The sequence below is a fragment of the Corvus cornix genome, chromosome 5 (genome assembly GCF_000738735.6).
Source record: "Corvus cornix cornix isolate S_Up_H32 chromosome 5, ASM73873v5, whole genome shotgun sequence".
Classification (NCBI taxonomy): Eukaryota; Metazoa; Chordata; class Aves; order Passeriformes; family Corvidae; genus Corvus; species Corvus cornix.
Window position 1 is genome coordinate 39,351,199 of NC_046335.1, and position 15,857 is coordinate 39,367,055.

The 15,857-nt window shown below is 41.1% G+C and overlaps 1 protein-coding gene across 3 annotated transcripts in view; it reads right to left on the reverse strand.

Moving 5' to 3' along the window:
- AMBRA1 (autophagy and beclin 1 regulator 1) overlaps nucleotides 1-15,857 on the reverse strand; it is a 129,282-nt gene that overhangs the window by 68,600 nt on the left and 44,825 nt on the right. For 2 of the 3 annotated variants that reach the window (XM_039552530.1, XM_039552528.1), the window contains 2 exons: nucleotides 10,389-10,472; nucleotides 9,732-9,832 (listed from right to left, as the gene is read on the reverse strand). In XM_039552530.1, coding sequence (XP_039408464.1) covers nucleotides 9,732-9,832; nucleotides 10,389-10,472 — 185 coding nt within the window. The remainder of the gene's footprint in view (nucleotides 1-9,731; nucleotides 9,833-10,388; nucleotides 10,473-15,857) is intronic. The other variant, XM_039552529.1, reaches the window with a different exon arrangement.

A 15,857-nucleotide genomic window follows, 5' to 3' on the forward strand; every position in this document is an offset into this window, starting at 1 on the left:
GATACACAATGGTAAAAGTGTAATTAGTATTTCAAGGTTCTGTATTTGGGGCCTTTTAACCCTTTAATACGACTTTATCCTGTGGAGGACAGTTGTACGCATTGCTCTAACAACTTCTCTCCCAGGGGAGCATAACCAAGGACAACCCACCGCAAACACCTCCACAGTTCCTGAAATGCAGCCAGTCACAGACACTATATGGCACACTTGAGTAAATGCAGATCTTTACAACTACTGCTAATCTCAGTGCAGTATCACTTCCAGATACTAGTCAAAAATCCCCTGATGCCTCAGACCTCATCAAGCATCTCCTGTGAAATGAAGTAGCCTGCACTCACTCTAACCAGAAGAGTTGCGCTTGATCTAATCTCACTTGCAAATAAAAACTGTAAATTATACTCACAATGTACAGCCACTGATCCAGACCAAGTCTTTCTATGGACACTTCTGCTACATAAGCAGGCAACTGAGAGGTTTTCAGCTTCCAGTTACCAAAAGGAACACAAAATGAGACTCTTGGCACAAAATAAACTCATGGAAAGTTAGTAACAAAGCATTTTCCAGTACTATCTGCTCTCTCAGGCAAAAGTTGAAAGAGCCCAAGTCCCCTAGAGTAACAACCATCATAAGGTTTTACAATAGGGTTAGCGGATAATGCCAATACATACAATCAGAAGCAGCTGTACCTACTCCTGCAATACAGTGTTTAACAGAACTACAACAAACTCTATTCTCACCTACACTGAACCCCAACGTAACTTGACTGAGTACCACAGGAACACTGAATTCAGAGAATCACTGAAGACTGACAGTGGGAAGGACCTCTGAGATACTCTAGACCACTCTCCTGCTCAGAGCAGGGTGAATTACAGCGGGTTAGCGGGGACCATCCCCAATCAAACTTGGGTATCTCCAAGGGTAGAGACTTCATAATCTCCCCAGGCAAACTGTACCAGAATGTGACCACTCTCACAGTAAGAAAAAGTTTCCTTGAGTTCAAATGGAATTTCAAGTTGTGTCCATTGCCTTTTGTCCTTTCACTGGGCATCCCTGAAAAGAGTCTGGCTTTCTTCATTCCCTCAGTTATTTATACACATTAATAAGATCCAGTCCAAGCCCTCTCTTCTCAGGCTGAAGAGTTCCAGGCTGAATCTCTCTCTCTCAAGACAGGCTGTAAACCCTTACTCATCTTTGTGGCCTTCACTGCACTTACTCCAGTATGTCCATGCCTTTCTTGCACTGGGGGTCCAAAACTGGACAAAGTACTACAAATGTGGCCTTCCCAGGCCTGAAGACAAGGATCAACACCCTCAATCTGCTGGCAATGCTCCTTCTAATTTAACACAGTATTCTGATGGCCTTAATTTCTGGAAGGCCACATTTGCTGGCTCATGTTCAACTTGCTATCTGCAGAACCCCCAGGTCATTTATCGCAAAGCTGCTTTCCAGACAGGAGGCCCACAGCCTCTGCTGGTGCATGGGGTCATTCTTCCGCAGGTGTAGGGCTTGGCATCTCTCTTCACTGAACTTAATGAGATTTGCAAGTCCATTTCCCAGTCTATCAAAGTCCGTCTGAACAGCAGCATAACTTTCTGGTTCATCACTTACTCCTTCCAGTTTTGCTGCAGGTGCACTCTGACCCATCAGCCAAGTGATGAATGAAGATCTCCTTTTCTAGGTAACATCCTTTCTGCCATTAGAGCAGGATGTAGCCTGCCTAATTTTAGGCATATAAGTAATCCACAGCAGAAAAGTACTCTTTCAAAACTCCCTATCTAATCAATGTTAAATATACTCGTAGCTCCACAGAAGATTCAGAGCACCTCAGTTCAGCTCACTTCAGGTGATGAATCCTCAGAGCAGAAGCTTCTTTTTCTCCACTAACTATACAGGAAGCTTGGCCTCCCAAGTCAGATGCCCCCCAAATTACAGTGTAAATACCTCCCACAGTGCACATAGCTGTGGATTCTTATTTCCAGTTGACTCACAGTCCTCTCAATTAACACATTCCCAGACTTAGCAGATTGTGATAAACTATGGCTTGAGTTACAAAAGCATAAAGGAAAGACAAGAACAAAAAGGACTGAGCAATAGCAGGCTTTTAAGTGCTAATAGCATGATTTTGACTCTTTAGCTCACCTTTACTGTGCAATATTTAAGAGACTCATGGAAAATCTCCAGTTCTCAGGTGTGAAGGTTCTTTCCATACAAAGACATTGGTACACAAGATTTATTTCAGAAGTTAAACTGATTTTGGAATCACTCGAGCCTTGAGAATACTCTAGTCTCTGGAACCCAACAGGGGATAACATCTTACAAGGGTTCTGATGCAAGTTCATTCCATCTGCCCTACAATCTCTAGTGCTTTGCACTCAATGTCTCAACCAAAGAATTCAAACTGTACCTGTTCACAGATGTAAACAGAGAAGTGTTTGTGACCACAGACCACGTCTGTTGCTAAGTGGGAGATGCAAGTGAGCAGAGACACAGAGCAAGTAGGGAATAATAAGCAGACAGCCAGATTAAAGTTATTCCATACAGAAAGTACCTTGACACTTTCTGGCTGTTTATATGTTTTGTATATGACAGCGTACAGCAGAAACGGACATCAAAATGAGGATGAGTAACTGCTCAGACTCCCAGTGCAGAATTTGGTATTTTGGATGTGAGGGATAGGCTAACTGGAAACAACACACACAACCTCTTCCATCACACAAATGCATATGTTAATGGCTTTCTCTTAACACTACCTATCACCCACTTTCAGGATACATGTAGATAGACAGAACTAAACCCCATTCAGCTCAGAGGAGAATTTATCTGCATAAAAATCAAAGCCACTAGCTTAGGAACATTTGTGGGGGTCTTTGCACTGGACTAGTATTTCAGAAGAGATTGCCTGTAGGTCATTCAAAGGCTAATTGCATCAACTACCTATCAGCCTTCTCTGTGCCAAGGTACAATGATACAGGATGACACAGATTACAGCACCAGAGAAGAGGCAGCTGGACCGCCAATTAAAGCACAGAGCCGGAAAAAACAAACTCGCTGGTGTCTTGCAATAAAGGGGAAAATTACTAAGGTACTAGAAAGATGGACCTGCTAGGAAGAATGTGGCATCTGTGGATCAGCTATCTGATCCCAGTGTCACACAAAGTTGTGTATTATGAGTTGTTTTCTAGACTTGTTTTTTTAAGCATTAACTGTCTCCTATCTTCTGGGAGAAGGATTTCATTTCAAGGATGTGTGCTAAGAAATTCACCTTCTGACCATAATCATGATGTGGTATAATCCTGTAGCCACAGCTGCAGAATCCATGAACTAGAAGTCAAGAAGGGATCTAATACGATGAGAAAGCTAACTCACAGTATATGACTTTATTCTGCACATAGGACACCAAACTACCAGGAGATTTTATTTATGAGCTATTCCACTGTAATTGAGCAGCAACATTAAAAACTTTCAATTGAAAGCTGATCTAGGAAAATAGCATCTGAAGAGAGACAAAGGCAGGTAAGAGCTGAGGTGAAGTAGCTAACATTTGTGAAAGCTCAAGGGCTGCAAGCGTGTTTTTAGAATACATGAAGCAAATTTATAAGGGAACACTTAGGTAAGACGATGTCACACAAAGCCTTCTCCACATTTCCAAAATCCTACTGTCTTCAGAAGCTTAAGTACCATGTTGAGGAAATCAGCATCTCTGAGGATACCTCTCACCAGTCCCAAAAATAGACACTCTCCATCATTCCCTCCCTGTAAGAAGTTCATTCATTTGCAATTCAGCCATACGGCCTCTTTTTTTCCTTACATGAAAAGCTGCACTTTCACAAAAATTATAAACTGATCTCAAGTCTGTGATGAAGGTTGACAGGTATCTATAGCTCTCAAGTCGCAGAAGAATCTGAGGCATATTTTAAAGCCTCTTATATCATTTAGTGTCCACTGACGTAGATCACAGAAAGACCATAAAGAATAAGTTACTCAAAGGTTCACATCTTTCCATATTTAGCAGTACCAAATAGATTTATAACAAAAACACACAGCCTAGAAAGCCACACAGCTAAGTTCATTGATTCTATTATTCTACAGAACTGCCTACTGTGAAAAGCAGGATTAGATCAGGACACTAATTCAAATTCACACAGTTGTCTCAGATGAAAAGGCAGAAGCAAGCCAATATCAATAAGCCAGTGACAGACAGCTGAAGGTACAGATTCAGAATAACACTCAAAATCTCAGGGAACTGTACAGAAACTACGTAACTACTAATACTGAGAAAAACATGGGTACATCAGAGACAACTGGCAACATGTCTTCCCATCAACTTTTGCTGGCCTTCTGGAGCTCTCAAGTTATCTTTGTCCTACCTGCACAGCTGTGCATCACTGCAAGCACATTTGAGGGATGGGAGCATCTCAGAACAGAATTAACAGCACACTGTACATGACAGAACAGGATTAGGACAAGATGACTTGAACCACAGGAGGCAATCATACCTGAAATGCCAAAGGAACTGGAGTTGTTGGAGCCTGCAACATGGTTTTGAAGGCAAAGAAGCCTTTTATCATGATCACTTCTATCATTAGAGCAGAAGTGAAAGGTTACTCTAGGGATAACTACTTGCAATGGCAACCAATACTCTATCCAACTGCATGTATCACAGGCTCACCAATATCCATTTAGCTGGCTTTAGGTTAGAGCCATTCACTTGTGAACATTAGCCCTAAATACAGCTAGAGTGATTAATAGATTGGGAATGTGCACCAACCAGGAGGCACCTTAACTAGTGACTGTCGCTGGTGAGAGGCCATCACCGTAGTTCTTATTAGGAGCACTATTACATGCTCAATCACATCCTTCCTGTTCCAGAAGGATGACATTGATCCATCTTAGCTAACTTTCATCATGATGAAACTTCATACACTCTAACAACTGTATGTTGTCAGTTGCTGGCTGAAGTATGGAAATTTACAAGACACATGACTTTGAATCTTTGAATTCTCCCAGGAAGTAAAGCTTTGAAGAACAGCAAAGCTTATGGATTTTGGGAAAACAACAGCCAAACTCTACACTTTGAAATTCTAGACCCCCATTAAAGGGATCAGTTGATTGTTAGCTGCACCAATAGCCTCAGCCCCACCCCAGTGTAACAAGGCTACAGAAAGCTTGCTTTGGCAACTCCAGCAGAGATATCCAAAGCTGAACCATTATTGCTCTTGCAGCAGGCTATACCCCGAATAGGTGTGGGATATGGAAAAACCTGTAATCAAGCTCATTCTTTGACTACATGTAAGTGCTCAGTCTCTGGTCTGAATTTCCTACCCTGAGATAGCAACGAAATCACTCGGAAACTGTAAATGTAGAATTTATATGACTCAACCCTTAAGCCCTGCTGAATCTGGATCTCCCCATGAGGTGGAAGACTCAGACTAACTGTGTTGGATTGTGTTTAAACAGATAAAAGTCTGGTGGCAAAGCCAGAACAGATAAATATGACCTATGACCACACAAGGAAGAATATTTTGTTTGTTGAGATACACATAACTGAATAGAAGCCTATTAAAACAAAGTGAGGCGAGACAGAAGCATTTCACAAAGCTAGGTAACTCTAACAAACTTTCATCTGCAGGTCTCCTAATGAGTAACAGAAATGCCAACAAAATGGCATTTGTGTCAATTCTTAAAGCCTCCTGCAAAGTTCCTTGGGAAACACTGAGTCTCCTCTTCCTCTAAGCTTCCACTGAACCGAAACTAAAGCCTTCTTTGTTTCACTATACCATTAGCATGTCTTGTCCATCCCAAAACAGTCAATTAGTATAAAGCCTGAAGCAAAAGTTCACGGAGGCGAACAAGAGGTCACAAGCACTTCAGTGGCAATGATGCGGACCTCTTCTTTTAAATGTATCTACTGATTTTTAAAAATATATTAAAATGGATATCCTGGTCTGTGCTACCAGATGCCAAAAAATATCTGTAAATCTGTAACCTGGCCATCACAACTTATCAGTGTCCTGCTTCACAATGCAACTTAGGACAAAGAGAAATTTATCAAAAAAACAAACAAAAAGACCAAACCAAAACCAACAAATACACGAACCAAAGAAACAAACAAACAACAAACCCAAACAAAAAATCAGGCAGAAAACCAAAAATCAAACCCCCACACTGTTGGCCTACAAATGGCAAAGAACCCAAGAGACTCTAAGACTGAAATGGCCCCAAGATGCAGTATTCCACCTGTATTACCACATGCAATCAGTCAGCTATATGAAGTGAGAAGCCAAAATATATATACTGTTTTCATCACCACTTTAGCAAACAACCACTTCAACTAGCTTTCACTGTATGGATGTTTCCTTGGAGACCACAACTCCATCACTTAGGGCAGTTCACCAAGGAGAGGAGAGTGCAGAGGGCAGCTTACAGCCCACACTACCAAGAGACTTAAAAGAGCTGCCAAATGAACTCTCAGGTTTCTTGATGAGTCTTGAAATAAAGGGGAATATGGAAGACTGAAAAATATGCTAGTGTTATACCAGTATTTTAAAAGGTTGAAATAGGATAAGACTGTCAGTCTTGTCAACCTGACATTGATTCCAGACAAAATAATGAAAAAGCTGATATAAGACTCAGTTAATAAAGGATTAAAGGAGGACAGTGTAATTACTGCCAATCAACATAGACTTTACAGAAAAAAATAACTTGTCAAACTACCAACACTTTTTGGTGTGATTACAAGTTTCAATGCTAAAGGTAACAATGTTGATGTAATATATTTTCACATGGTGTTTTACTTGGTGCCAGAAAGCACAGTGATGCAGCATTCTGTATCAGCTGAGAGATCTGAACTGCACCAGTAGATAAGGAGGCAGGCAGGTGCTACTGGGGCGAGTTGCTGTTCCAGTGCTCCATGCAAATCAGGCTGCTGGCATGGAGATCTGTCTGTCATGTTGACTGGTATTGCTTCACTCTCCCCCTGGGCTCCCACCTACTCTACCCATCTGCTGCCACCTTTCCCATGCTTGGCACAGGGATGGCCACCAGTCCCCTGACTAGTACAAAGGGCTCTGCTTTGACCTAAGCTCTGCCTGGCATGTTCGTCATTCTGCCCAACCCACTGCATTGCTGTACTAGTCCATCTGCATAGATAACCTGCAATTTTTAGGGGTTCATAAAACTTGACTCTAAGGATTTATTCTCAAGGCAGTCTTCCATAGCATGGAGCAGTTGTCTGTGTAACACTTGCATGAGAATGACACTTAAACAACAGAAAGCTGTTCACATAAAGTAGAGAGCTGAAAGTAAACGGACAGAACCTGACAGCAAGAGCTCTGACATTAAGAAATTTAGTCAGCACACCACAGTAATTCACACGCTAGGATCTCCATCTGCTCCTTTGATTTCTTCTCAGGATATAGCAGTAAATGGGGCAGTGGACAGGAGCAGAAGTATAATTGGATGTATTTTCCCAAACAGCAGCTCTCACTATACTTGATCACAGAAGTCTACCGTCAGTTTTTAGAAAACTGTCAGATTAGCAATACAAGATTTTTTGGTATCTCTTCTCAAATGCTGTAGAGGTTACATAAGAAATACATTTGACATTTTTGCATTTAAACATAATTCAAAAGTGACAGTCTGGATACATGGCAGAATGAAGCAATTCAAGGCATTCAAGCTTAGATTAGCCTGTGTTAATGGGAAAATAGATTATCAATTTTTTCCTCAGCCAAGGCTATCAACCTCACCCATAACTACCAGGCCAGGGTAAAAGTACTTCTGAGTTTGAGTAGAGGTTCTTCACCATGATACTGAAGAAAGAGCTACCACAAGCCTTGGCACAGGCTAACTATAAAGGAAAGCACACTACCAGCACTGTAACTTTCAATGGCTCTGAAATATAATACTGGAAATGACAATGCTGCTGACCAACGTAATGAGTACAAGAAATTCTCTGGCTATTCCACAATTGCAACCTCATTTTCTAGTTCTTGCCTGTCATGCCTCCACCTAATATTTGCAATTTCAACTCTCCTGGTTTCTGCAACATATGAACAAGTTTTTGAGCATGGATGTAAAAAAACATTTTGAAAGCTGAGAGCATAGGTAAAATAAACCAAATATTAAAACAACATAACACAAGCAGCTACTGAACTGGAAGAATTAATTTTATATGTTAGTCAATAAAAGCCCTTACTGTGGAGTCCCAGCCATTCCAGTGTGAGGTTCCACGACACTGTCAGAGCCAACAAACCTCACCTTACAAAGGTTCAGCACAGCATCACACAGAAAAGATTGATCTTGTTTTTTGAAACTCCCATGATTACAGTTTCGGTTCTCTTTTGTTATTCTTGGCATACATACAAGAAACAGCAAGCATGAGTGTTTTGGGGTTCAAATTCCCCAACAAGTGCAGATGAAAAAGCCAGGCTATTTCCCAGCCACAATGGAACAGGCAAACTGCAAGGAGGCCTGGAGGAGGGATGAAGGCAGGTGTCTCCAGCAAAGCTGGGCGACATGAGAGTTCTGCAGTGTTGCCTGGCAGCAAGTAATTATCTGCCAGTGTGCTGCTTCCACGTGCCAACAGCCAAAGCCCACACAAGCAGCACACACAGGAAAGTACATGCGTCAGCTAACACTACAGGTTAGCTCCACTGCCTCCTAAGGGATACAAGCAGAGGTGCTTTGGATGAGACTATGGCTGAGTTCTTACTGTTATTGCAATAGCACTAGGAACCACTCAAACCAAAATGTCCAGTGAGACAAAGTCTGGAAGATGACAGACATCTATTATCAAAGACAAGACCACTGCCATACTAAACCAGCATTGCAAAACCAGCAACAGTTCTACCCCAAAACGACTGGGAAAACACCAATAAAAACAGGTTAGATAAATCCTGTCAAAAATGGCTTAGGTATAGTTGGTTGTGCCTTAGGATAAGGTAAAGGGGTCATGCAGCCTCTTGAGAAACCTTTCAGCACTCCTTTCAGTGATGGTCCTGTGATTACCTAAAGGAAGGAAGAGAACCACATCCCAACCTACCTGTCCATATGTCATCTCTTGTTCTTCCCCAAGCTTCAAAATTACTCCCCCCCACTGGGGTTAATTACAGAGCAACTCAGACCCAGCCAAGATAGACTCACCCTCAAGATATGTGTCATCTATAACCATCTCATTCATGAACTGCCAGACTGCCATACTCCTCCTCCTCTTTCCCCCACCTCCCTTCCCACCTCCGCTTGCCCTCTAAGGCTCCCAAACGCCTGTGTGCCGTGTGTGGTAGCAGCTGAGTTTTTTAATATGCACTTATTAAGATCCTAATTGAATCCCACATTGCCTTGTGTGTGTCTTCCTAGCCGGAACATGATCAAGGCACCCTATAATTCAATTAGAAGGACCTGCAGCAAGCTGATCATTAGTCTGTCAGGTTATTTAAAAAAAAAAAGACATCTAGGAATAGGAGAAGTTAAATAAGAGAAGAATTGTTAACACCCGTCCCGAATTCATGCAGACACTTCCACACATATACCTGAAGCATGGAATCTGCAATGTTCAAGCACTTGAATGGCAGCTTACTACATCAATCCGACAGTCCTTTCTCTTGCTTCAGACAACTTAAATAGAACCTCAAAGGTTGGAATTACTCTTCCTCATCAGTCTTCCTCTGCTCAGATTCATGAGCAAACACCACTAATATACATGACTACTGCAAACAAGGAAATCTCATTACCTGCCAAGACCCTGTTGACAGAGGAATGGGTGGCCAAGCCAGGCTGTCCCCGTTCATGGAAAATCCCAGCATAAGGCAAGTACTCTGGCAGCAAGAAGCGTCTGCAAAACAAAGAGAGTAGAACATGGAGAAAGCCATCCTGTGTACTATAGCCCTGAAGAGCAACTGCAATTACTTTGAGGAAATATGACTACATTCCAGCAGACTACAGTAGAGGGAAGGCTGGAATCCTTTGCTTAGCCAACCGCCTCCCTGCTTCAAACAAAAGTAAATTACAGATTAGATCCTCCTCTGATCAATGTGGCTGCAAAGATCAGCACTAAACAAATCCTCTACCTCTCACAATAGTTTTCTAGTCTCAAACCAGCACATTGTGCTGAGAATCTCTGATCAGATTCTTTTCTCCTCCTATTCTGCCTTCACACTGTGACCTCAACCTGCAAGTAAAAAGCACTAAGACGATGCTGTCATTCAAACGTCACAGGATGAGCAGCTCACACTAACATGCCATCATCCCAGGAGTCCCAGAAACTGCAAACCAAGGACAAAGACGCCCTGTGCAAGAAAAGGAATCCCCCTGAAAGCACCAGAGCGCTGTACTGCAACTGGTACCTCCAGGATTTCCACACCTTTTACTCTCACACATAGATGCCTTACCTTGGGACAAAGCGCCCCAGCGATGGTGCAGACATGCGGGCGTTCCGGGGAGCTCGGTGCCTGGATCGGTCTCCATTGTCCCTTCAGCAAAAGAAAGAAAATTATTGTACATCAAAATTACTATGTCATGAAAGTGTTTTCCAAGACAACAAAACACCAACGACATCACCTAGTCAACCTGAGTATGCTACAGAGATTCAATGGTTCTTATGCTTCTGATGTTCCAAATTCATATACGTAACTTATATAAGGGTAACCTTGAAGTCCACTTTCTTCATTCATCAACAATGTCTCAAAAGTATCAACAAAACCACAAAGAGTCAATGAATCAATGTCAGCACCTGAGCAAATGAAAGAGAAACCTTAGACTTTTGACCAGGAGAGCAAAAAGCAAGCTCACCCCAGTCCTGAGAAGAACCTTCTGTTAGTCAAAGAGATCTATTAAAGTTCACATTTTCATTCCCAGAAGTGCAGGCAAAAGAGCATAATCTGCAGACTATTCTTTTGTGTTCCTTCCCTTAAGGTTCAGTTTAAGTGCCATCAGATATTAAAACTATCTCACTTTTCATAGTATTTTCCAGTTAAATAAGAAATGTTAGGTGGTATCAGACAAAATTGCACCTCCTTAACAACATCTCATTCTGTTTCACAATAAATGTCTGGGCCTTGGGGAATGAGGGAAAAGGATCTAGCATCCATTGTCCTACAGCAGACACAGGAAAGTCTTCTTCCCCAGGAGAGCAGTGCAACACTGAACAGGTTTCACAGAAAGGCTGCAGAGTTGCTGTCCTTGTAAGTCTCAAGACAGGAGCTAGACAAACCCACGGATGGCCCAGTTTGATTTTGGTAATGACAACTGTACAACAAACAGGAGGTCAAACTGGAGGATCTTCAGGAGCCCCATCACACAAAATTCCTGATACTGCATTCATAGGTCACAAGGGGACCTCCAATTACACAGCACTAGAACTGCAAGGAAAATAACGAGACTCCATTAGTGACTCTGGAGTTCTGAAAGAGACCTCCACAGTGCTGCCTTCTCTGTTCAGAAATCTACTCTCTGTATGACCTTGCACAAGTAACAAGTCTGTTCTCCTTGGATTCCAAACCCCCATGTGTAAATGCAGCCCTGTCTCCTTCCCAAGCAGTTGTGGGGAGAATATTACTTGCAGAGCCTTGAAATCACTAAGAAACTAAATATTCCTTATGCAACACATTAGCAGCACATTTCTAACCCACTCCAGCAAGCTGTGCATTTTATGATTTTTTTTCGTTTTGCTTTTTTAAAGTCAGTGAGCAAGAAACGTGGGCTGAGAAGAAAGTCTATTACGTGCCTGTTTCCCACACACTTGAGGAACTCAGGAACACAAAAGCAGAGGTTCTGCAAAGCTTGTTAGCATTTTAAGCTATTTCACCAAAACCAAATCTAAATCCAAGCTCAAAGCTTCAATTTCTCCTCCCACTGTAGATGCAGCACTTGCAGTTCACAGCCAAAGCCGCACCTCACCCTCAGCATTTTGTGCAACCAGCAGGGTTCCTGAGATCAGAAATGTAAAAGCTGCTGCTGTTCTTTTATCACAGGCCTCCAGCCTGTTAAGATGCGGATCAATAACAGAAGGAATCCTCCAAACGTGAGTGCTGACATATCAACTTTTGGTGCTAAAGAGAAAAGGCCAAAGGGAAAAAAGCGTCATGTTCCAGATCTTGCCACACACAGTAAGAGCTAGCAGAAGACAAGAAATATTTGTATTTCTGCTGTAGCAGCTTTTGAAACAACACTGATATGCAGCCCCGGGAGAAAAGCAACAAAACCATTTTCAGGGTTTGCATTTGCTTTGGACATTTACTAGAATTGGAAGATACTTTTGAAAAGGACAAATATCAGCAAGAGGAACAACAGCAGGACTACACTCTACAGAAGTCTCCAGCTGAAGAGAATCTCTGCAGCAGGTTTCAAAAGGAATGAGGAGTTAGCTCCAGCAAACAAAAGGAGATAAAAGGGCAAAGTCTAGAGACTAAATCAAGAGACCTAGAGGAACTAATTGTTCCAGTTTTTTTAATTGCCACTAACCACAGGTCTTAGCATCCACAAAAACATTTTCAGACATTTTTTAACCAAGGTGACTTTCTGATGTGAGAAGTCCATCTTGTACTTCCCTATTTATTCACTGTGTACACAATCTCCCGACAATATGGAAAAAAGCCTAAAAGGCAAAAAATATAGACTAGGCTTTTTTCAGTTTCCACCATGACACAGTCAGTCTCTAGTAATTCAAAAGACAGACATATATTTTTAACATCCCCTAAAAAAAAAAAAATTAAAACCCACATCCCAATGGTCACCTGCCCTGTAAGTCAGGCTGCAGGGAGTAAGAAACAATGGCTATCCTTCAAGACTGCTAGAATTCCTATTTACTATAAGTAGAAGTGTAAGATACACTCCCCTGAGGTAAAGAAGAATATTACCAAACATTACTCTGAATTACTAATTTGTAGAGTCATTTGTATCTTAACTCCCATGCTCAACAACTAAGAGTGTCTAGTCTAGTGTTGCAAAGCTAGAACAGCTGATATTACCCTGGTACCAGCTGAAGATTATCTCTGCGTCCTCTAAAAAGGAAAATAAAAAACCCCCTACAGATCAGTGAAAATGGGTGGCACTTCGTGTTATTTCTGTACCACACTGAGCCTGCTGACAGAGGGAGGAGAGCAGATGTTAGCACACTGCAGTGCCAGCGTGAAGCACTCCAGCAAGAAATGAGAAGTTTCCAAGGTTCCCTAAAGTACTGATGAAGATCTAATGCTCTACTTTCTATTTAGTGTCAACTACCTACAGATTCATTAGCTAATGATTCACAGTGGATAGTTTAATTAACATTACCTGCAGAAGTGGAAAGCAAATCCCTAAGAGAGTGTGTGTCTGTGTGTGTGTGTGTCTCTGCGTCTACATAAAAATGCGTCTTCTGTAAAGTGACTCAATAACCTTGCTAAAGTAAATTAAATAAACCACAGCAAGGTGACAAGGGAAACTTAATACTCTAATTATTAACAGACTAATTTGTCTCAGCAGGAAAACTGCAAGAACCAACAAATGGTCAAAATAACTTTTAAGGTCTGTCTCAAAATCCAGGTTATTCATCATTTGTTCAGATACCATGGTGGGACAAATCAACACAGTGATGTGGCAAATAAGAGTTGGTAGGGGGGAGAATAGTATTAACACTAACCTAAAATGGAGCATGAAAAGAAAGCAATTCCCAAACATTCAGGAGAATTATGGACATTTAATAGGGCATAAGAAGGATGAAAGTTTATCCTAAATTGGATAAGACAGTCAAATCCCCTTGGATTTTTCTTCTATTGTCTTGTTTCCTTGCTGAGAGAAAAGGTGACCAATGTAAATTTAATGGACCAGCAATGCCAGCTCTGAAAACAGAAAGAGATACAAAATTTTGCATCCTAAATTTTGGAGAAAAAGGCATTCTTTTTCATCTGGAAACTTGGCTACTGCATTAATAACAGTGGATACTGAAGACAGCAAAGACAAAGAAAGCCATTTCTGATTTTCTGTCTTGGCAATAATTCACTTTAATATTTAGAGATTGTTGTATCAGGAAGTGAAATTAAACACACAGCATGGGATTTCTAATACAATCTGTTGGTCTAACTGCTCCCATTGTAGTCAATATTAAAACTCCCACTGACTACACTGCTAACAGAATTAGGTCAACAATGACCATTTTGAAAAGCCATTTAATTATCAAAGCCAGCACCAGTAAGCCATATAAATTCAGAAGAATCAAGTTATATCAGACCAAGCCAATTGTTTCATACTTTCAGCATTTTATCATGTTTCATGCAATCCAATTTAAAATGCTAAATCAATTTGTATTGCAGAGGTTAGACACTTACATACAATAGAAATGGTAAATAATTGTTTGAGTGGCATCTACTACTATCCTTAAAGGTTGACACTGGAAGTTGCACCGTCTTCATGTAGCAGAAAAAAGCAATGTTTGAAGTACTGAGAAAGTGTGAAGTATCTGTACCTACTTGCTGTATTTTTTTTTTTTTTGTTAATTGCAGAAGGTTACTTCAGAGGAGTAGGACACAGGGCAGGAGTAGCCCAAAGGCCCTATCAGGAGCTCAGAGGAGGTTACCACGCACTGCAAACTTATTTGGCTTTAGTGGCTGGTCAGGTCTGTTCGCAGGTCCTCTAAAGATGGTTCCTGGAAGATGTCTTATTAAACTGGCCATACTAATGCAGAAACAAATCCTGAAACCTTGCAATTCATTTCACAGTATTCACTGCTGACTTGGATGAAAACAGATGATATATACCTTTAGAAGAGTGTACTCTTCTAGAGTTACATAGGACTACAAGATGAAGTGTGTACTGTGTTTTACAAAGGGTACAGAAGTAGGAAAAAAGATGGTGAAGGGAACATTACTTTTGCTGGTGGTTCTAAGAACATGTCAGTTGCTGTCCAGCACCCTCTGGATGGGTAAGGTAACATACAGTGTTGGGAACACTATGATAGAAAGTTAGCTACTAGCTTCACCACTGAGAGGAGCAGCAAATACCAGATATTAACACTTTAGTTTTTAATCTGTCTGATCCTGCAACATCCTGAGCATCTAACAGAAATCAATTTAGAGAAAAATGGGAGCACTTCTAGTAAATAAGCCTCCCAAAATAGAGAGGTAAACACAAAATAAATAAAACATTGACATTCTGAATATTTTAGCGAGATACAGGCATCTTAGAAGACAAAGGAAAAGCCACACTGCAAGTTGGTCATAATTCTGCATAGGGGCATAGTAGCTAAAATAGTATCTCCTGGATCAGTTAGACTAGTCTCTTATTCAAAACTAAAGGTTCCATACAGTATGTGCTACTTCACTCACAGTCCTCAAGTCTTGGAGAAGTTATAAACTCAAACCAGGAAAAGGGGACCACCCTACTTATGGCTCTGAGGACAAGCGTATCTCACCGAAAACCAGGATTAAGCTAAAGATGAAACATCAAAGACAACTAACTTATCTAAGCAGGTATTTCCACTAGTAAATACAAAGAAGGAAGTCAGGAGCATAGGTCCTATCAAAAAGGATACAAGTACTGACATCCACAGACATTAAAATGACTACCGGATGGTTCTTTTAAATTATATCTAAAAGAATATACATAACCTGGTAAAAATAAAAGTTACAAATTTATACACCCATCTCAGAAGGATATGACTATTACTGAAGGAGAAGCACTTAAGGCAGAACTGAAGGAGACAACAAGAAACAAGAAAAACAAGGGGAAAAAAAGCATCTGTTACACGAAAAGACCTGCCTGGCACTAAATGTATGACTGTGGAGCAAAGTCCCAAGTGTGACACTGGAAGCCAAAAACAACTGAAGAATAAAAATATTAGAGAAACTGTAAAGAGTGATGGTGGCCAGCTGGAGAGACAGGAACTA